At 59.9% G+C, this 22,146-nt stretch overlaps 1 protein-coding gene across 1 annotated transcript; it reads right to left on the reverse strand.

The window, feature by feature from the left end:
• Positions 1–7,381: 7,381 nt before the first annotated feature.
• On the reverse strand, positions 7,382–17,508 carry CLCF1 (cardiotrophin like cytokine factor 1). The gene is made up of 3 exons (XM_027578175.2): positions 16,992–17,508; positions 10,678–10,844; positions 7,382–8,830 (listed from the first exon to the last, which is right to left on the reverse strand). The coding sequence occupies exons 1-3, from the start codon at positions 17,005–17,007 to the stop codon at positions 8,336–8,338; spliced, it is 678 nt and encodes a 225-aa protein (XP_027433976.2). The 5' UTR covers positions 17,008–17,508; the 3' UTR covers positions 7,382–8,335.
• Positions 17,509–22,146: the final 4,638 nt, after the last annotated feature.

Raw genomic sequence — 22,146 nt, forward strand, 5'->3', positions numbered from 1 at the left:
CCCACAAGCGCACAAACATCAAAGGCCTAGACCAATGGTTGGCCGCCTCTGCAGGGCGGGGCCCGGCTCCAGCCAATGGCAGGTGGCGACGGCAGGGGGGGCGGGGCAGCTGCTGCAGCTGTGTTCTGGGGGAGAAGGGGTGAGGCTGGGGTGGGGGACCTGTCAAGATGCCCCAGACTGCACCACCTCCTCCTGCCCCCCTCCTCCCCATTGGTCTGCAGTGGGTCTCAGGGGACTTATAGAGCGTTATCCTCAGGCTCTCACTTCCCGTTTTCCCTTCCTAGGCAAATGTTCTTTTCAGCCTCAGTAATCCCCGTGGCCGGTTAGTAACTCCCCAGAGTCCAGCTGGAGCCTCCACTCCCACCCCTTGTCCCGCAGAGCCTTGTGGGGGCAGGTCTGGAGGTCCGAAGAGCGTTTGGGCTAATCCAGCCCCCTTCCCTGCTCCCACCCCACCCCCATCGGCCCCAGGAGACCTGGCTGGAGAAGCCCATGGGTTCCAAAGCTCCTTTCTCACAGTCTGTGCCCAAAGACCCTGCCCGCTCTTCGTCCAGGCAAGCGTTGGCCTTGTCGACTCTCCAGGGTTCCCGTAGCCTGCCCATGCCTAGTCAGGAAGATTCCACAGTCAGCAGGAGACCCCAGTGTTTGTATCCCCAGGTCTTTAGCAGTAAAATCTGCTAAATACTGCTAATACTGTCTCACTAATGTGACAGTATGAGTAGAAAATACCAATAATAAACTAAACTCTTACATGGCACTTAACCGGTGTGCCAAGTATTGTTCTCAGCACTTTCCTACAAATTCACTCAACTAAACTAGATGTAAAATGCTTCTTCTTCTTTTTTTTAAGTAATCTCTACCCCCAACATGGGGCTTGAGCTCACGACCCCGAGATCAAGAGTCGCAAGCTCCATGGACTGAGCCAGTCAGGCGCCGCATAAAAGTTTTTCAAAGTAGGAAGTGCTGATCGTCACAGGCATTGTGGGGCCCCAGTTAAACCACAGTCCCTCTGTGCTCTCCCCACCCAGGAGCTCAGAGGCTAATGGGGTAGGCAGATAGGATACACGAGTTGTCAGTGCAAGGATAAAATTCCTAACAAACAGGAAAGGGGAGAAGGGTGGGTCAGAGAGAGGTTGGACCACAGGGTTGGCTCAGCACTGGAAGACCTCCTGGAGGAGGCGGGCTGCTGTAAACAGCGTCCCTCAATTCTCCACCCATGACCTTTGTCCCTTGGGCTCCTGTCATCGCTGAGTCACCCCTTCACCCTCCTCCCCCTCACCAACTTCCTGGCAGCAGGCAAAAGTGCTGGTCAGTGGGAGTCTGGGAATCAGCACAGGGGCCAGCCCAGCTCTAAGTGCCCTTTAGAGATCCCCTCCAGCTCTTCCAGGAGAGCAAGGGCCTGCCCAGATGCTTCTGCCTCCCCTTTCCCACTGCTCCAGGACCTCAGTGCTCTGTGTTAGGAGTAAGGTGGGTATAAGAGAGGAAATGCTCTGGACAGGAGACCACCAAAGGGGAGGAACGAGAGCAGCCATGTCTTCAGGGACCTCCTCCTGCCTGGCTCTCCCCATGCACTTCCTTGAGGAGGGCTGAGTGGGAGTCAGAGCTCATGAATGCACTGCACAGAGCTGGAGGGCCCTTCCCTGCTTTATTTTCTGGGCTGGGCCTGGCCTAATCCCCCATCTGCCTCGTGGACTAAGTGGGGCCCACACTGAGGGAGACGGGGGGCCCTGCTGCATTGGGGAGGAAAACAGGGAGGCCCTCTCCACCGTGCCTGGGAAGGGCTGAGGTGTGGGCTCCCGTCAGGCCCTGTGCGCTCTACAGAGGGATGGTGCCCAGGCTCTGTGGGACTGACCACTCTCTCCCCAGAGGGCGTTCCCAGAGGTGTGTGGCACCTCACTCCTGAGCCCACAGAGCCCTGAGGGAGTAGGAAGCCATGGGTGGGGCGGACCCCTCCTCATTCCTGGTCCTTCCCACCCCTGAAAGCTGATAGCCGTGGGGCCCTGCCACCGCCCAGGGAGCGTGAAATGGGGTGTGCCGCTGGGCGGCCACAGTGGCTCCTACCGCCGCCCGAGCTCATTGCCTCTCTCCTCTGGCACCCGGACCTGCTCTGTGGGCACTGTCTGGGCCATCCCTGCCGGCTGCCCCCAGCTCTGCCTGGCCCAGACCCTGCTAGCCTCTCCCACCTAGCCTGGAAGATGTCTCCCTTGGCCTTCAGCTTCCTCCCAGCCCCAAGAAAGAATCAGGGCGGTCAGCTCAAGTGCAAGTGGCCTAGGACCAGTTTTCTGGCCTGGAGTCCAGAGAACTCTCCACAGGCAGCATTGCCCTCCTGTCCTAGTCCGACAGTAGTGGGGCTGAGTTCCCTGACACAAAGGAGTTGGCACCCAGGAGTTTTGGAACCATCCCTGTCTAATTGGCATCCTTCCCCAACTTGGTGTCTGGATCCCTGAGGTGTGCTGGCCACTAGAACCTTGGCCTGCCCATCCTCAGGTCTTTTCCTTCTTCACTCCTCTAACCCTGTCTGCCCCCTATCACCTTTTTTCCTGGAACCCCAGTCCCGACTCAGGCAGCCTCCTGTCCTATCCCCAAAACTGCTGTGGTGGGGCCTATCACAAGTCAGGCGTCAGGCTGGAGGGCCAGGTCAGAGGTCTGAGTTGGGAGCTAAGTTCTCCCTCCTTCAGGGGATTTCCTGAGACCCAGGAGCCTGTTTCTATGTCAGCTCTGACCCCCAGAGGCTGGTGATGGGACTAGCAGGAGTGACCTTTGCACTTGGCAGGAGTGACCTCAGCTTGGGAACACTCAAGGGCCTTGCTCTAGGCCAAGGCCAAAGTCTTGGGAGAACCCAAGAGAAAAGAGAGCAAAGAACTGGAACAGGAGCCCAGCACCTTCCTGAGGGCTGAGGCCCACTGCCTACTCCTCCAAAGGGAAGGGGGATTAGGCCTGGCTTAGCTCAGACAATGTGGCAGGGTGGGGGGCCTCAGCACTGCGCAGGCGCCCTGGGAGCCCCTTCCCCTCCCCCTGCTCACAGTGGGGCTTCTGGAGAGAGCCAGCTAGAGCTAGGAAGGTGGGGGCAGGTAGAGCGAAGGAAGCAGCTGCCTGGGGCCCAGCAAGCTGTGGGGCGTAGCCTGCTCTCCTTCCTGCTCTCCTTCCTTCTCCCCAGCACCCCCCTTCCTCAGGCCCTCAGGCCCTGCCACCCACCCTGAGCTGGAGATTCTGGGCAGCCAGACTCATATCCCCAGGCCCCACATATTCACACGCCCTGGGCCCCATTCTCCACCCTGTGGGCCAAAATTCTTTCAGGCGGCCCCTCCTAGTCCATCACGATCCTCCCAGACACCCCACCTCTCCCTGCTCCAGGGTCTCCGGCCTAGTGGGCTTGAGGCGCAGGAGACTGGCAGAAGGCAAAAGTTCTCCTGCGTCTGGGTTTTTCTGCCACTGGCTCTCTCTTCTGCTTTGTCCCAACCACCCCCTCCAAAGCTCCCATCACCTCCCCTTTCACCTTGGCCAGCCCGGCCCTGGAGAAATTCTGGGGAGATTTGAAAAGGGAGCCTTCTGGCCATTTCTCACCTTGGCCACCAGGTGTCAGACTTTGTCTAGCTGGGAGGAAGGTCCTAGTTAGTTTCCACCCCATGGGCCAGGCCTTAGAGATGGGGGCGAGTTGGGGAGGGGCCTGGAGGTGACCTCTGAACTCGGGAGGCCGAAAGACCCTGAAGGTTGGGAGAAAGAAAGGGCTGGAACTCTGGTCCTACAGTTCACAGCTACTCCCTCGTTGTCCCCACCCCCACCTCACTGACAAGGGCTTTGTCTACTGCTGGGAATCGGGGAGCCAGGCTGAGTCAGGGAGCTCAAGAATTACAGGGACAAAGGCAGGGACAGTTGTGGCTCCAGAGAAGAAGGGGGAGCTGAGAGGCAGCCATCCATCAGAGCACTCAGCCAATGGCCTAGATCACTGGCCCTCACCCTGCAGGTTAAGGGGAACAAGGGCCTCCCTTTTGGCCCTTCCCCAGTTGGGGTGGCCGTGGCAAGTGGGTGAATGTGTGCATGCGTCTGTAAGATGAGTGCTTGAACGAGTCTCTGCACACACTGAGAGGACCCCAAGTCCTCGGGTGTTGGGCCAGTCTGTGCAAAAGCGGGAAGCTGGCAAGGTGTCACTACCCTTTAGCCACCCTCCACCTCTCCTGTACCCGCTCCTCCCCCTGCCAGTGACGTTGCCTCTCTCAAGTGACAGCTCTCCATCCTCTGCCCATCCTTTCACACGCAGGTGCGTTTCTGGACACCCAAGACGATGCTGAGATTTGTAAGCCACTCCGTGCCATCTGGATGGGGATGACGGGGGAAGAGAGTCTACTCTCACTCCCCGCGCCCCCCGCCTCACTCTCCCCAGCCTCCCTGGAACAGAAGGACTTCTAGAGATGTCCTCTCCTCCACGGCACTGCTGGGCCCCAGGCATTCCAGGTTTTTTGTGTGTGTGTGTCTTTTTTTGGCATTCCAGGTTCTTAAGCTGACCTCTGCATCCCTGGGCCCCTGACTCTCAGGCCGTACTTAAGAGGTGGGGCCTGGGATAACCACGGCTAACTCATCACCTCTCCTGGAGCTGCCATGGGTGGAGAACCAAGGACAAACAAATTCATAGAAAAGCCTGATGACTTGTCTTTACCAAGAGCTACCTGCCTCTTGGTCCACAGCTCCAAAACCCAAAGGGGGGACTCACACCCTGACACCATCAGTAGGGAGCTATTTGGGGGAGAGTTCAAGAACTCAGACTCTGAAATGCCCTTTCTGGCTCGGTTCTCCTCTGTGTCCACCTCCCCCCGCCCTTGCTGCTGGGGGTGCCCCCTCTGCATCTTCCACGGGAGCCACCTCCAGCACTTGCCCACCCTTCCGGATCACTCTCCTCCCTTCATTCCCTCTGCTACCAGCCCTGTGTGCACTCAAAAGCACCATTCCTAACCCTCTGGAGTCTCAACCAACCCTCAATTCTCTGCCATTCCTGCTTTGTCAGTCCTTGGGCCTTGGGAAGCACCCTGTCTTCTCTCTGTCCTCGCCTCTGGCCATCTGTGGCTTGCTGGGGAATGTCACAGCCCATGACAGGGATGCGTGTGCTGATGTCACCTGGCTCCACGAGGCAACGATTTTGATTCCCTTCCTCTGCTTGTCCCTGATTCCATTCCCTAAGGCTCTCTACATTCTTCTCCAGCTGCCACCCCTCCCACAGCAATTTCGTGTTTAGATCTCTCTGTTTGAAACAACAGCAAACCAGCCAACCACACATCAGTGCTCCTGTTACCTGCCTAGGTATTCCTTTTGCCACCAAACGCCGGGGAGAATACACTCACCCCTTCTTCTTTCTCACCACCTCCTTTAATCTCACGATTCGGCGTCCCAACCGCTCTTGCAAAGGTCACCGTGACTTCCTGATTTCTCAGTGGGTTTCCCCCCGAATTCGTCCCCCAGTGCTTCTGGGACCTCTGACACTGTTGATCGACGGCCTCCCCAAAACTCACTTCCCTTAACTTCTCACGCAGTATTGCTTGACACTCTTTAAATCAGCTTATGTTAAATTAGCAAGTACTTTAGTTCGGTGCAGGCATTGTGCTAAGATGCTGTAGGGATGCAAAGACAAGTAAATTATGGAACCTGCCCTCGAGCTGCTATCTGCTTAAAAGGGAGACAGACACACTGAACTGACCCTTGTCCTGCCCTTGTCCAAACCCTACCTGGAGAGGCCATGCAGCGGCACCTGCTTTTTGTTGGGCACTGGAAGGACAGCAGTGGTGGCAGACACCATTGCCTTCCCCGCGAGGCTTACAGACCAGCACCCTCAGCGGAGGGATGCCATCCTGCCTTCCCTGTCTCCCGGGGATTCCATCCGGGTCTTTCCACAGCTAATCAAATTCTGCCTTGGAATTTAGCATTTGGGCAAGGGATCCCTTTTTCTAGGTGGTTTGGTTCAACACGCTAATTGAATGCCTTCTTTGGGCTTGCGCCTGCCCTGGGATAGAGCAATGGGGGAAAACTCAAAGTCTGCCCCCCAAGAAGCTCTCAGTACAGGAGTGTGGGCTATGCCTTCCTTCTCCCGGTATTCTGTATAGCCCCTTGCTTGGTGCCTTACACCCGACAGGCATTTTGCCCCAGCGTGGAGACAGCCCAGATGCCCTCTCCTTCCTATCTTGTTAGACAGGAAGCAGGCCTGGAGGATATCTAGACAGAGCCAGGGCAGATGTCCCTGCCCAAAGAGCCTGGACCCCTCTGTGGGGCATGTCCCCTCCAACCTGGGCCAGGTGACTGTGGGACAGTCAGCAGAACCCGGTTCGACCATAAGCAGGTCCAGTAGCTCTTGCACCTACACTCCCGCACCCGCCGGTCTTCTCTCCCCAGATGGGTCACAGGCTCCATCAGGGCAGGAGCCAAGTTAGGTCTCAGACTTCTCTTGGATTTCCTAGTCCAGTTAACATAACGATGGGCAGGTCTTTAAAGTATTTGTAGATTGCTTGACAGGACCATCATTTGTTACTTCCTTTGCTTAGGGCACCGTCTCCTGGTAAAATACCTCTGTGTTAGCTGGGACCAGTCAGCCCAACTTACGCCGCGGCTCTTCACTGGAGTGTCCCGGCAGGTTGATCTGTCCCAAGTCGCCTGATTACTAATCCCTGCCGCTGTGGCCAGGCACCTCACCTTTATTGTTTCTCTCATCCTTCAAACAGTCTTAGAAGGCTGTTTCATCATCCCCATTTTACAGACGGGGAAACTGGAGAATAGAGAGCTTTAAGTAACTTGTCCAAAGTCACTCTAGGAGGCTTCGAGGCTGGGCTTGGAGCTGAGGTCATCCCTTGAATAGCGTCTACCCCATTTGCTTGCAGACCAATCTGAGTTAATCTCTTTCCTCCTAACCTGCTGACTTACCCTGGAAAGAAAGGGGTAGAGTCACAGCTGAGACTTGGGACTTGGCCACAGTCGGTCACGCTCCCCAGGAGAGGAAGGGTGTTGAGGTGAAGGTCACTGCTGGGGGCCCCGGTGGGCTGCCACGGGGGTGGGAGAACTGGTGAAGCTGAGGGCTGACTGTGCACGGCTGACCGGAGGGACAGGTGGACAGCTTAGGGAGACAGACCTACAAGACCCTTAAAATAATCCTGAGAGGTGAGGTGGGCTGAGCAAAGGCCGGGAGGGGGCGGACAAGACGGTGGAAGGACTAAAGGAACACGCCGTGGGTGGAGGAGCAGAGTGTGCTGCGTGCACACCCTCCCTGTGGACGGGGCAGAGCCACTTCCCCAAGTTCTCCGCCTCTCCGAGCTACCTCTTGGACTGGCAGGCTCCGAGCCCGTGGGGGCGCGGGAGCCCAGGCAGGGAAGGGCCAGGAGGAGGGGCAAGGCCAAGCAAAGAGATGAAGTCCTGGGGCAAGCATTTTATTTGTTAATACAAGAATAGAAATTCTGCAATAAATATCATCTAATAAATAACATCTCCAAATAAATAAATATTAATACAACAAACTTAGAGTCATGAGTGGGTGAGGCTGGGGGGCAGGGCCTGGGGGGGGGCTGCCCCCCGCACCCGCAATGCTACTGCAATGTAAACTTTCAGGGAACCCTGTGGCTGTGGCTACGGTTGCCCTCCCCAGCCTGGGCAATCCACAGCCAGCCTGGAAACTGGGGTGGGGAGGAGGCGCCGTGATGCCGGCGACAAGATGCAAGGCAAGGTCCTTTTGGCTGCCATCCTGTGCCACCGACTGCCTTGGTGACCCCTGGGTCCGGTCTGTGCCTGGCCCTATGCTTTCAGTACCACCTCCAATGCAGACCCTTCCTCTTGCACTTTTAAATCCCATTTTTTCCTGTTTGGACTTGCCACTGTGTATGTTTCCTGAATCGGATGTACTGAGTTATTTGGGGACAGGGGAGCAACACCCATCGAAGAAGAGCGGGGCAGCCGAAGGGCTTCACCCCAGAAAGGCACGTGCTGTGGTGGCCCGCCCCCCCTGCCCTACAGGCACGCTTCCTGGAAGTGCCATTGGAGGGGCAGTGGGGCACTGGCCAGTGCTGGGCAGGACACAGGAAGCTGTGAGAGCCTTTGCACCAACTTGAGCCCCTTGGGGCTCCCGTGAGCATTCCTTCCTGTGGCGATGGGACGGGGCCTATTGCACCTCTTCCCCAGACCTGCACAACTTTGGGAAGCAGGGAGGGGACAGGCCTTATTGCATCACACCCTCTTTCAAGTCCGGAGAGGGCCAGAGGCTCATGGCTTCTGTCTCCTGGCTCAACGAGTGTTGGCATACAGGTTTCTCCCTCCCCGAGCGGGCGCAGGGTTTGAAGGAGCAGGGGAGTGGGGAGGTGGCACAGGTCAGAGATCAGAAGCCACGGGCCTCCAGGTGCAGGGTGACTGCAGCCGCGGGAGGCTGCATCTTCTTCTTGAGCCGGTTGAAGTCCTTGGCTGAGCGCCACAGCCAGGTCTGCAGCTCCTTCAGCAGCCAGAAGTCGTCCATCTTCTGGAGGAAGTCGCTGTGGGCAGGGCCAGGGGCCCAGGTGGGCTCAGTGCCGGGCAGAGGCTGGGGCAGCGGGTAGCCCAGAGCCGCCATGACCCCCGCGATGCTGCCCAGCAGGCCCTGGAGGCTGGTGCAGAAGTGGGCCAGGCTGCGGCGCAGCTCGGCCGTGGCCGCCTGGCGGTTGAGGCCTCGCAAGTAGCACAGCAGGTGGCTGTAGGCCTCATAGTTCTGGGTCAGCCGCAGTTTGTCGTTGAGGCTTCGCCACACATCCAGGTTGACGGTGGCCCTGGGCAGGGTCTCTGCCCCCAGCCGAGGTGGGTTGAAGTCAGGCTCGTTGAAAGGGGGGCCCAGGTAGTTCAGCTGTGAAAAGGAGAGGGCGATGTGGAAGGAGGAGGGCCGAGTAGCCAGCGGTCACCAGGAGATACCTGCCCCCAGAGCTGCTATGTCCTGTGTCCCCTGACACTGGCCCCGTCTCCACACTAGGCCCCTCTCTGTTCCAGGGCCTCCCCCAAGTTTCTCCGGGGATGTCATCTGCATGGAGGTGACAGCTGAGGCAGTGGGGGTGACGAACTCCCCTATGGAGAGGTGTGGAAAGAGAAAAACTCGCAGGAGATACTCAGGGAGGACGTGCTGATTGGCTGTGTGTGCGAGCCTTGGGAGTGGGCCCGCCGCGGGGCAGGGCAGAGAGGAAGAGGGGCCGGGAGGACCCCGGAGGCCAGGCTGCAGAGGTGGAAGGTGGACCAGAAGAGTGCAGAGCCAAGAAGAGTTCAGAAGGCAGCAGTGCTGGACAGTGTGGCTGCAAAACAGACACCAAGGAGAGTGAGCCTTAGAAAATTCTGTCGGGTTTGGCAAGAAGGAGGTGCCTGATGACCTCGGAGAGAGAACCGCTTCAGTGGCCTGGAGGCCAGATTGCAGGGGGTTAAGGAGTGAGTGGGCGGAGAGGAAGCTGAGGCAGAGGGTGTAGACCACTCCTTCGAGAAGTTTGGCAGGGAAAGCCAGGGGAGAAAAAGGGTCGGGAGCTAGAGGGGGTAGCAGAGTCAAGCAAAGGTTTTTGGCCAGGGAAGGGGAAAGCGGGTGGAAAGGCAGAGGGGCCCGTGGGAACCAGGGCTCCCTTTGCCTCCCGATGCCTCCATGCCTGGTCCCACGGGCGGAAGGGCAGGGGACAGACAGTGCTCCCGAAGCACTAAGTCCCCCAAGGAAGGGCTCATAGGAGCAGGGCTGCAGAAGGAAGAAACTGAGGCAGTCTCAAGAGTTGGGCTGGAGGAAGGGTAGAGGAGGCAGTCCAGGGAGGACAGAGCTCTGCCAACCCTCAAGGGAGAGGCCTGGGGCCCAGGGAAGGGGCTGAGGGGGACGTTGCAGCCAGAGAGAAAGGGAGCAGAGAGGGGCGAGGCCTGGGATAGGCAAGGGCCCAGGGGGAGGTTCACACGCTGACAAGCACAGAGACAAACTAATTTCCTCGGTGTATCCTGGGGCTGGAGCCAGCTCCCCCGCCACCCTCCTCCCCTTTCTTTCCCTGGCTCCAGAGTAGGGTCTGGGATGTGGAAGAGGAACACGGGAAGAGGGGGCCGGTTCCCCATAGTCCTCGGCAACTCTGACCCTCTTTCCTTCTCTCCTGGGCTCTCAGAACACCTCTGGACTGCCCCCAGATCCTTATGGCACAACTTCCATCCACACCCCTGAACCTCCTGCCACTACTGGCCTGGCTTCCCTGCAGCCCCCTTCCCCCAAGTCCCCCCTAGGAGGCCCAGCTAGGATGGGAGAGGCAGACAGAGGGGAGGCCCATGGGTCCAGAGCAGCAGGGCCCCAGGTCTGGGGCAGAGGCGAGCTGGAACACAGGCATGGGAGGTGGGGCCCCTCCATCCCCACCCAGCCCCGCCCGTGCAAGAGACACCACAACACGGTGTAAACAGAAGAGACTTCCCCGGCCCCCAGGGGGAGGCGGGCGGCTGGGCCGGCAGCCAGTGGGGCAATGGGCCAAGGCGGGTGCGAGGCCTGCCCACATGCCTAGTCCTGGGGCCAGGGATGGGAAGGAGGGGGCACCTCAGAGGGAAGGGCAGGAGATAGGCCAGACATGGGGACTGTTTGGAACCAAAGGGCCCCCCTGGTCACCAGTGCTCACTGGAACCCCTCCACCATTCTGTCTCTCTTCCACCAACTTCTCATTCGTTGCCCAACTCCCAGACCTTTCAGCCGCCCCGGGTACTCACGTAGGTCCCAGCCAAGCTGCGGAGTTGGTGCTCCAGGTAGCGGGTGAGGTCGTAGGTTTTCTGGATGGAGGGGCCAGGCCCTGGGTCCCCTGTGCGATTGAGGGCTGGCACTGCAGGGAGGTGCCAGAGGACAGTACACAGGCAAGCTAGCATCCCCCACGAGTCCCCTGTGGACAGGATGGGCAAGAGGCATGAGGGCGGGCCCAGGCCCAGTGGAGGACTCAGCTGGCAGCCCCTCAGGTGCCTGTCCCCACCTTGGGCTGGGGGGGTGGTGAGTGGGGGCTGCCGGATGGGAGGCAGGGCGGGTGGAGGAAGGGAGTGTTCCTGGCCGGGGTGTGTGTGTATGGAGGCATGTATGTGTTTGAGGACCGGGACTTGGCCTCTGTGTGTGTATCTATGAGCACATATTGGAGAGTATATTAGTGTGTCAGCTGAGAGTCACCATCCGTATGCCGACACATATGTGTGCGTACGTGGAGGGACGGGGCCAGGCCTAGGGTCTGTGAATCAGTATGCCTGGGTTCAGCCTCCTCTCCCAGCCTCCCAGTCCCACTGGAGCCAAGGGGTGGGAAACAGCACGTGTCCCCGCTGCCGGCTGAGAGCAGTCAGCCCTGGGAAGGGCCCGAGAGAGGCTGCCCCGAGACAAGTCCAAGCTGAGCCATAGGAGGCAAGGGGGAGGGTTAGATCACCAGCGTCAGGCTGAAGGACACAGGGCTGGCTCCTGTAATCAGTGGTGGGTACGTTCTAGCATAGGATTCCTGCGCGTGGACTGACGCAGGGTGGAGGTCGGCCCCGTTCTTATCTAGGAGGTTGCATGGGGAAAAGTTTGACCTGAGTGAGTTTGTTGTTTGTTTTTTAAGATGTATTCATTTATTTCAGAGAGAGAGAGAGAGAGAGAGAGAGAGAGAGAGCGTGCGCGCACACACACGTGTGTGTGTGTGTGTGTGTGTGTGTGCGCGCGTGCGCGAGCAGGGGAGGTGCAGAGGAAGAGGGGAAGCAGACTCCCCCGCTGAGCGTGGAGCGTGACTGGGGGCTCCATCCCAGGACCCCTAGAGATCGAGACCTGAGCCAAAATCAAGGGTCAGATGCTTAACCAACTGAGCCACCAGGCACCCCTTGAATGAGGTCCTTTGATCAGCCTGCAGTGAAGAGGGAGGGTGGGGGAAGTGAAAGGGAGGAGGAGAGGGAATATGATGTATCTGATGCGTTTGGTTTGTCAGCCAACGGTGCTGGAGAGTTTGGACATCTTGAGATACCAGAGCCCAGGGCTCAGTTCCGTGAGGACAGACGCAGGCAGTTGGGAGACATGATTTTCCCAGCTTTTAGGTGAGGTCCACGGTGAAGAGAACGAGACCAGGATTCAGGGGGCATTGGGGCTGGGTAAAGGCAATTAAGGTTAGGTTGGGGTAAGGCTATAATTGGCATTGGCCTAGGTTAGGTTTAAGGACTGGGTTACTTTTAAAAATTTCAGGTTAGTTTATTAGGATTTGGCTGACTGAGTGTGGCTGAGGTTTGAGTCCAGCTGGGGGATGTGGTTAGGTTTGGACAGGCACAGGGTTCACTGGGGCCAAGGTCTGTGAATATGTTGATTTAGATGTCAGCTGGGGTAGCACACGGCGTGTCATGAAGAGAGGGCTGGTTTGGGTTTTAAGCTTGGGTAGGTGTGAGATCATGAGTCGTTTCTTCTACTTTCTCTTTTCCACTGTCAAAGTTTCATAATGACATATGTGATAGAAACGAGTTGGGTATGCGTTTGACAATTTGACTGTACTTAGAGTTAGGGGAAGTTTGGAGTTAGTCGTAATGCCGGGTCAGGGTTTGAGAGAGGGTTTAAGACTCCAACTGTAGAGAATGCCTCTTACAAGGGTGTAGGGGTCAGGTAGGGACTTCTGCAGTGGCCCGGCCCATCAGTCTTGACCCTTTCAGATGCTTGGTTGGCAACTTTATTGATGGAGCATGGGAGTGGGCAGGGTGGGGGAGAGCACCAGTCTCAGAGACCCTGCCCCTGGGGATAAGGGGCTCTTCGTTTGAGAGCATGGGTGGGTGCGTGGGTGCGTATGTAGACAGAGAGCGGGATCAGGCAGGTGACTGGCCCCCTTGTCCTTGTCCCCATCTGCAGCCTGTGGCTTCCCTCCTGGTGCTCCTTTCCTCATTCTGCCTTCCCATGCCTAGCTCCTGCTGACTCTGCGTTCCTTTCTAGTCACTGTTTCTCACATCCCAAGGGAATTCCAGGCCCTTCTCCTCTGCACGAAGCCTGGGGCTACCCTCAGCCCGGATATCTGGCAGAGTCACTTCCAAGATCCGAAGGGTACAATACGGGGTTAGTTGTGGAGGTTGGAGACATGCTGAGGTGCGCAGTGGCCCTTCCAGCCTTGAGTTAGCAGCAGTGCTGAGGGTCCCAGCTGAAACCCTGGGAGCTGGGCTCACCTCTTTCCCCCACCCTGCTTTGGGCAGCCCTTCTGGCCGGAGTTCTGAGACTGGGCCAGTGGCACGGAGGGGGGTGGGGGAGGGGCACAGGGTCAGGACCCCAACTCTGGGCCTGGTTTTCCCCTCCCCTTCTGGGCCCTGTGGGACACCCCTGGGGAGAACTGGCTCCCCACACAGGGACAACAGGGGGAGAAGTCTTTGGATAAACAAGAGCTAAGTCATCTGGGCAGAAAAACGGCTCATGAAATTAACCAGACGAGGCTGGTGTTTCCAGGAATATTTCAGTTCTGAGGTAACTGTGTCACTGCAGGCTGGGGGGTGGGGGCAGGGGAAAGAGCAGAAGGATCGTACTGACCGACCCATAGAGAGAGCCAGAAAGAAGGAAGGAGTCTCAGGTATCTAGAGGGAGAAGAGGCTGGGAGAGGAGAAAGGGGGACAGGGCTCTCCTCTCGGTTACAACAGCTTCCACTCTGGGCAAGATGTCCCCATATCTCAGGAAGCAAACTGATAGCCATCTGGGGCAAAGAACACCTGTGGTTGAGTTGTAAGCAGTGGAACTTGGTGCAGCTTGCAGCTTGCCTGCATCCCTGGGAGGGAGAACTAGGTGGGCATCCTGGAGCCCTCTTCCATCCTTCTGGCCAGGCTCACGGTGTGCAGGTGGACGGGGCCACTGGGGGCTGTGTCCTGGGCCCCCTCCCCCAGTCCTGGCCCCTAGCCCAGCCCCCACCCCAGCTCTGCCTCTGGCTGCTGCCCACTGATTGTTTACATCCCCTCTTCCCTTGTGTTTATAAATCCGGCTGAGCACGTGAGGAGCTAATGAGTGCAGCTCACGTTTCCTGCTGGAGCCCCCCACCCCCCATCCTGGCCCCCGCCCGGTCGGCCCCTAATTCCATCCAGATCCCTGGGCCCTGGGAACCTAGGCCCCCCTTGTGAACACACACACACACACACACACACACACACACACACACTCAGCCCATGCAAGCGCATGGCCACCCTGACAGGGCAGCACAGGCAGGCATAGCCGTGTTCTCATGTCTTTAGCAGCCGCCCCTTGATCCCTGGCCTGTATCCTCCAGGCTGACCTCATTCAGTAAGGGTGGGGGGCTCAGTGGGGCAGATGGGCCAGGGCAGCCAGGGTGGGCAGGACAAATCAGCCAGGAGACTCGGCACCTGGGATGGGTGCGTGAGGGCTATCAGCCAAAAATGTAGGAGCCAGGGAGGCATCACAGGGCTCCAGAGGTGCTGAAAAATGTGGGAGCCAGCCGGAAAGGCTCCGCCCTCAGGCCAGCCCCGGACCAGCTTCCCCAGTGACCTTGGAGGGATCTGTTGCGGGGAGTTGGGGAAAGGAAGTGGTTTAGGGGGTGATGTGTCCACTGCAGTGGGAGATCCAGGCACTGAACTGTAGGAAATGGCCCTCGGGGGCTCCTCCTGACCTGCCTCCTCAGGGACAGGCCCACAGAAACAGCCCATCTTTCCTTGTCCTCTGGGCTGGCTGCCCTCCGCTCTGTCTCTTCTCCCTTCCATCCTCTCCTTGCTTCCCTCTGCCCCAGGTCACTGAGAAGTGCTTAGTGAGTGAGTGCACATAGGCCCAGAAGTCAGGAGCCCTAGCTTTGCCACCAACCCATCAGGTGATGGGGCTTGCGCGAGGGCTGCGCTATGCACACTGAAGTCCCTCTCAGCGGAACCGTGTCGGCTCCATCTCTGCTGTCATCTTCAGCAGCCCCCTTCCTGCCCTTCTCTTCCAGCCTAAATGACAGAAGAAGAAACTGAGGCCTGAGAGGCCCAGGGAAAGAAGCAGACAGGTGGGCCGGCCACCCTGCCTTGTGAAGTCAGTATGGATACAGGAGTTGAGCTGTTGGAGTGAGAGGTTCTGGATTGTGCTGCAAGAGGACCCCAGGTGTTCCCAAGGGGTGCAGGATGAAGCTGGGGGACCTAAGCAGCCAGCTAAGAGCCAGGCATGGGGACCAAGAGAAGGAAATAGTCTGGGCAAGTGTGCGGGTGAGCTTGAAAGGGTGTTGTTATTCAGAGGTGTGGGAGGGGCTGGGAGGGGGCTGGGAGGGAGCGGGCAGGAGCCCCGGTGTGAATAGGCAGGTGGGATTGGATTGTGGGGAGGAATGTGAAGTGTCACTAATAGAGTAGCTGGTGTGGCCAGGTGGTGTGCACAAGTGTGAACGGGGAGGAGTGCGGGGCTCTGTGGAGGGGAGAGGGAGCCATTACACCAGTCTGGAGGAGAGACTGGGGACGGGAGGGCTGCTAGGTGACACTTGCTGCCATCTGCCTGGTGCCTGTTTTCTCCCCTGGTTGAGTGTGTGGCTCCAGGGCAGTGAGGGTGGCAGATCCAAACTGCAGGGGGAGGCGGGGGTTGCTGTCTGGTCTCTCCGAGGAATGTGTCCCGGTGTCCCGAGGGAGGGGCAGTGTGTGCTCAGAGCCGGAAACGGGGTTCTGTGGGGGTTGTGAAAGCCGGGAGGTGTCAGCCCCTCAGGGTCAGGGTCAGAGAGTTCCTGTCAGAGGTGTGTGTCCACTGCCCTCACGCTCAGCCTCTGTTTCCAAGGCTGGGGACTTCCACCTTCCCCTCCCCTCCTGGCAGCTCCCTCCTACCCCAGCCGGGCGGGCCAGGCCGGGCGCTGGGGGAAACTGGGACGGGGTCCCCTGGGACTGGGGGTCTGTGCGGGTGGGGGCTTCTGGAGCGCAGCGTGGAGTCACTGGGAAGGAAGTTGGGGAAGGCAGAGATGAGGGCACTCTGGAGAGGCCCGGGGGACCTGGGCTTTCCCTCGAGGGGCTCGGCCCGAGAACTTTGCGGAGGCGGCCGCTCGCTGGCCCTCCCCCTCGGCGGTGACCTCTCGCTCTCGGCCCCCTCCCCGCGGCGGCGGCGCCTTCCCCTTGTGTGGCCTCGGCGCCCCCGGCCCCGCCCCCGGCCCGCTCCCGCCCGGTCGCTCCCTTCCCGGCGGCGGGGGCGGGGGCGGGGTCCGGGGCGCCGGGCTCTGCCGGGCCGCTGCCCTTTCCCGCGCGTCAACTCCCTGCCCTGCCCGCCCTCCCGCGGGCCGCCGGGGCCGAGCGGCCGCTGCCGCCGGTGACGGACTTTCTCCTGCCCGGTCCGGCCGGGCTGTGCCCGTCCCCCGCACTAATCACTCCCAGGCCACGGCGGGCCGGACCGGGGACTCGCTGCCGCCGCCGCCGCCCGCCCCGCCGCCCGGCCCCTACCTGCCGCCGGCTCCCCGGCCGCGGGCAGCATGGTGGGCTCCAGCCGCGCAGCGCGCAGCGAGGAAGCCGCGAGTCCCGCAGCCCGGCCCGGCCCGGCCCGGCCCAGCCAGGCTCGGCTCTGCCCTCCGCCCTCCTCTCCTCTCGCCCGCCCTCCTTCCCGCCCTCCCCTCCCGGCGGGCCGGGGAGGGAGCGCGGCGGGCCCGAGGTGTCGGCCTCCCCTCGCCTCCCGCCGGCCCGGCCTCGGGCTCCCCGCCCTTCTCCCCTCTTCCTCCCCGGCCCCCTCCTCCCCGCGCGCCGTGTCTCCCTCCCGCAGTCCCGCTCCCCGCCTCGGACTCGCTCTCCCCGACTTTCGCGCGGGGCTCTTTCCGCTGGGATCCCCGGGACCCCGTCTCGCAGGGGCTCCAGGTTGCCGGCTGCCCTGGTCAGCGGGTCGCGCGGGCTCCCCGCCGCGCTCCCGGCCACCTCCTGGCTCCGCCGGGCGGACTTCAGGAATGCCGCGTCCCCGCCCGGCCCCTCTCGAGGGCGCCCAGCCGTGCCTCCCCCGGCCCGAGCCCTGCTGGCCGGGGTAGCTCCCGGCTCCCCAGCCCGGCCCCGGCTCGGGGCTCCCGGAGGAGGCACGGGAACCGGATCTCGCGGCTCCCGGGCGGGGGCGGGGGCCGGGGCCTCGGACGCCAGGCTCCTACCTGCTCGGAGGTCCATGGGGCTGGGGGCCGGGCCGGCCGGGCGCGGCTCCTCTCCCGGAGGCTGGCGGAGTGGGAGGGCGAGCCGCGGCTCCGGCGAAGCTTTAATAATCCCATCCGCCAGGCCCACTCGCAGGTTTTTTTCGCTCGGTTTCGGATTTTTTTTTTTTTTTTTCGGTGTGGGACATTCTGCAAACTTTTTTTTTTTTTTTTTTTTTTTTTTCTGACGTGTAAAGCTGTAACCACAAATTGTAGCGGCCCTCCCCGGGCTGGGGGGAGGAGGGGGGAGGAGGGAAGGGAGGGCTTCTGGGGCTCCTATCCCTCCCACAACACCGAGGGGGGGTGAGGTGAGGCGAGGCTGCGGCGGTACCACCCTGGGCCTCCTGGGGGAGGGGGCGGGGAGGGCATCAGTCCGTCTGCAGGCTCCCCGAGCTAGGGGAGGGAGCCGCCCGCTCCTTTTCTTCTCCGACGGCGTCGACCTGGGGTGCGGGGTCCCTGCGCTCGCCCTACCTCTGACTCCTCATCTCTAACCTTCCCTCCCCTCCCCCTCCCCCTGAGTAAATGCAATGACACATTCTCCCAAATGCCAGCGAGCTGGCTTCGTAGCAAGTGATGGTGTTTTTCCTGCTGCCCTTTGTCTGGGCTGACCGCCCCCCTTGCCTATTGTCCCGCCGCCTGTCCCATTTCCAAGAGCTGGGGCTAAGTGAGGCGCTGGGGCTGGGGCAGGTGACTAACTGGCTCACAATGCCCCCTGGGGTGGGGGAGACAGAGGGCACCACAGGCCCACTGCCCAGCTCTAAGGAAAGTAGAGAGCACTTGGCTGAGGGTTTTCCCCTCAGGTTCACAAGGTTCTTCATTCTTCCCCGTGGCCGGGAGACTGCACATGGGTGGGGGAATTGTAGTTCATTAATCAGCAGGAGGCACCGGACCAGTTTCAACACCAGCGGCTGCACGGGTGACTCAGCGGGAATGCTCCCATTCAAGGCGATGGACAGACCAAGAGTCCCCATCTGTGAAATGCTTCCCCCTAAAGGCTTTCGGTCTCCTCTTGCCTTTGGGGTTTGGGGTTGTTGATGTTTTCCAGTGGTGGGGTACCGGGGGGGGGGGGGGCGGTGGTGGCCGCGGAGTGCTCTCCCTCCTTCCTTCCCTCAGGCCTGGGTGGGGACTTGCTAGGCAGGATACCTGGGGGACCCATAAGCCTACACCCTCCATAGAGGGTCTCCTTCCCGCCCCCTTTCTCCCGGTCCAGAGAGCTGCCAGGGGGAGTGCAGAGGAAACGGTTCACGTCTGGGGCTTGCAGACATCTCCTCTTGGTGACTTCTTGGGGGACAGTCCTTTGGTCTCCAAGGCTTGAGTGCTCTAGATCCAGACCACCAATTAAATCATTTGGTAATAAGTTGCTTCTGCTGTTTGTTTTTTTTCAAAGTGGGAGAGGCGGTGGTGGGCCAGCCCTGGAAGGTGATTCCTCTCTCTGGACTAGCATCAGATTCTTCACTCCACCCTCCTGCCCCAGTGCCCCCAGAGAAAGGAGGGGGGTGCCCTGCCAGCCCTGCCACAGCCCCTCCAGGCTGCAGGTCAGAGCCAGGCGGCGTGGTCAGGACCAGTGCTGGGTTCCCAGGCAGCTCTTCCCTTTTCTGCACTGTGCCGACTGAGGTGGGGGGGGGGGGGGGGAAGAAGTTTGTTTTCAATTACCTCACTGGAGTGGGACAGACTTTGTTGTTGGTTTTTTTTTTCTTTTTCTTCTTTCTTTCTTTTTCTTTCTTTCTTTCTTTCTTTCTTTCTTTCTTTCTTTCTTTCTTTCTTTCTTTCTTTTTCTTTCTTTCTTTCTTCTTTCTAAACAAGGAGAAAAAGAGCTGGGAAAGGGGAGCTGGCCTGGGGATGGGGGCAGGGGGCTTTCCAGGGCATCAGTAGCAGCTCTGACGAAATCTGCTTGGGGGGGGCTCCTTCTGAAAAGTGCCGGGGGGGGGGGGGGACTCTTCCCCCTCACCCCTCCACCCCAGCCAGAACTCTGGAGTTTCAATGACATTCTTGGCCGGTGAGCCCCACGATCTTTTGATGCCCATGCCAAGGTCAAGAAGGCAGATGCCCAGTGGGTGACTGGCAATGAGGCCAGCCAAGAGGTCCTCAAGGAGCCTCCGTTTCAGAGGGAGGGAGCCATGAAGGGCCGGGGTGGGGTGCGGGGGTGCAGTCCATCCTTCTCCCCTGGTTTGCAGCCTGCTCCTTATGGAGAGTGTCTGCACAATGTGGTTTGGATTTGGCTGAGCCCCCTCAGCACCTTATAAAGCACCTTGCTGAGTCAGGGAGAAAGCAGCCCCCACACGGGAGAGGAGGCGGGGGCCAGGAGAGAAAGGGAAAAGAGGGAGAGGGGAGCTGAAGGAGGAAGGTGGGGGCTGAGAGAAGGGGAGGGCAGGAAGGACGAGAGGCAAGGAGGCAAATAAATGGGTAGGAGTGGGAAGGAGGAGCGGAGGCACATACTCAGCAGTGGAAGGGGAGAGAAGCTCACCATGCTGCACCCCCCCACACACACACACAGCAAATGTTCACCCCAGGAGTCCAGAAACTATTGGTTTGCAGGAACTGAGGGCCAGGGCTCTGAAATGGGGACCCAGGCCGAGTGCAGGGACAATTGGTTTTCCACACAGCCCCCTGTCCCCCAGCTTGATACAGTGACCCCACATGCCGGGGAAGTCACCTTCTCCCTCTGCCTCTTGTCTAGACTCGCATCCCTGCCCTCTCCCCCCACCCAGGGGGTGGCCAAGCCCCCCCCCCCATCTTCCCCACTGCCAAAGGGAAAATCAGCTCCATCTCCAAGCTGCCAGTACCCCTCTGCCATGTCCGGGCAAAGGCAGCAGGCTAGGAGCTGCCAGTTGGGTTGGGGTGGGGGCTGGAATACAGACCGTGCCTTTCTGCTGCCAAATCCCAAATAGGGTGGGCTGTCGGAACTCGGTTGGAGGGGGGAGAAGGAAGTGAGGAGAGGCGGAACAGGAATAACCCCTCCAGTGTTTCTGTGGGGCGGGGGCACAGGTGGCTGCCCTCTGATTCCCAGCTAGGGGATCTCAGGGAAGTTCCCGCTCCCCTGTGGCTCTCCGAAAGCAACTCTCGTTCTGGGATTGCTGCTGAGGACAGGGCAGAGGTTACGGGAGACTCCAGCCCCCTGGGCCCCAGAGCCATCTGTCTTGGTGCGCGGTGCAGGCACTTCCTGAACCCCTGCTGGGTGCTAGGGGCTGCCCAGGACTGAGGGGACGAGGAAAACCCACCCCTGCCTTTAAGAATTTCATGGTCTTGCGACAAGGGGGGCACTCATTAAAGATCAGAGGACCGAGAGGGCAGGAGAGCCCTGGGAGGAGGCTCAGCCTCAGGGCGGAAATGTGGCTGGATGGCAGGAGGGCCAGGGGCAACCACGGGAAGAGGCACCCCACGCTAGCCCAAGTGGTTCCCTGCATTTGGCAGAGGGCCAGGCTGAGAGTCAGGATGAGGGGCTTCCAGTTGGCCAGCGTGGCCTTGGGATAAGCCCATCATCTCTCCGTGGAACGGGTTATGAGCACCTATGCCCTCCTCCCCCACAGGATGGTGGGAGATCAGTGAGCTCATGAGAAGGACACTGCTTTGCTGCCTTCCCTGGCCTTTCAGAGTCCAGGCCTTATTGTGCACAGGGGGTGGCAGGCCAGGCCCCAAGGATTGTGGCTGGGAGGGGGGCAGGGCTGGGCACTGGGTGATGCCTGAGCTGCCCTCACAGGGGGTGGGTGAGTCATTGTTGGCTCAGGGACAGGCTAGACCCTGTCCCTTCCCTTTCCCTTCCCTCGCTACAGCCATAACTGGGATCCCCAAGGAAGGCCTTCCAGACACCCCCAAAACACCATGTCCCGCACAGCTGCAGGATTGGCATTGAAGGGGTCCTGGCCCAGAGGGTGTCATGGATTCCTGAACGAGGGAGGCCTCTGGTCCAGCCCCCTCCTGGTGGGTGAGCAGGAGTGTGGTGTGGGAGAAGCCCACAGAGCTAAGTAAGGACACCCTCACTCATTCATGCATGTGTTCACCAAACATTCCCTGGGTACACAGAGAGGAGCCCTGTGGGGCCATGGGGATGAGGGATGGAGGCTGACCCGTGTGCAGGCCAGAGAGGTGGGGGCCTGCCCGTGCCTGCTGCAATGCCTGGCATTTCTTGATGACACTTCTACTCCTTTTAGGACTCTGAGACTTAAATACTGACCATAGTTTAAACATTCTGAGCTCTCACCATGTGTTGGGTCCTGGGCTCCGGTTTTGGGGGGACAATATCATTTCATTCTTACAGTAACCCTGTAAGATGGGAACTGGGATTTACCCATTTTATATGTGAGGACACTGAAGTCACTTGCCTAAGGTCACACAAGTGCTGGAACCCAGCACTGTCTGCCCTTTTAACTACACCACTCAGGTGCTAACATGCCCCCCGAAAAAGGGAAGAGGCTGGGTGCCCAGAGGCTCCAAGAGGCAACAGGACTTGTCAGTGCCCCCTGGCTATGAGGTAGCTAAGCTGGGGCCAGCCTGGCTTTACAGGACAGAGAGGATCCATGGACAGAAAGAGAGCCGGAGACCTGGGCTCTCATGCCCTCCACCCACCACCCACTGCTGACACGAACGGACAGTGCGCTGCTGGGCCAGGCACCCGACCTGGGCCCTCCTGGGTCGGTGAGAGCACCCTGAAAGCGCTCCATTGCCCTCAGCTAGAATTAGACTCCACGAGCAGCCAAGTGGGTTTGAATCATGGACTGAGGACTGCACTGGCTCTTAGGTAGCCCCCGGTCCACAGCCGGGGGGAGGGCTTCGCCGGGCTTTCAAGGGCCCCGACTCTTCCCCCTGCAGAGTCAGGGCTAGGTAGGCTCAGAAGCCCTGCCTGGGCTGCCGGGGCCCGAGGAGGCTCCCTGGGATCCGCATCCCTGAGGCAGCCTCCTCTCCATCACCCCGTGCTCGCTGCCCGGAGTGCCGGCCTGGGGGCCACCGAGGGCAGGAAGGGGAGGAAAGGCAGCAGGGCTGTCCACTTTCCCTTTCCCCTCTAGTGGGCAGGAGCCCAGAGGGTCTGCCTCACCCTGAGCTGGCAGTGATGTCAGCAGAAACCCCGGGGGCGCCGAGGACCTTCCTCCTACCTCAGCCCCAGCCCTACCCTGCCCCTGCACCC

The sequence above is a fragment of the Zalophus californianus genome, chromosome 11 (assembly GCF_009762305.2).
Source record: "Zalophus californianus isolate mZalCal1 chromosome 11, mZalCal1.pri.v2, whole genome shotgun sequence".
Lineage (NCBI taxonomy): Eukaryota > Metazoa > Chordata > Mammalia > Carnivora > Otariidae > Zalophus > Zalophus californianus.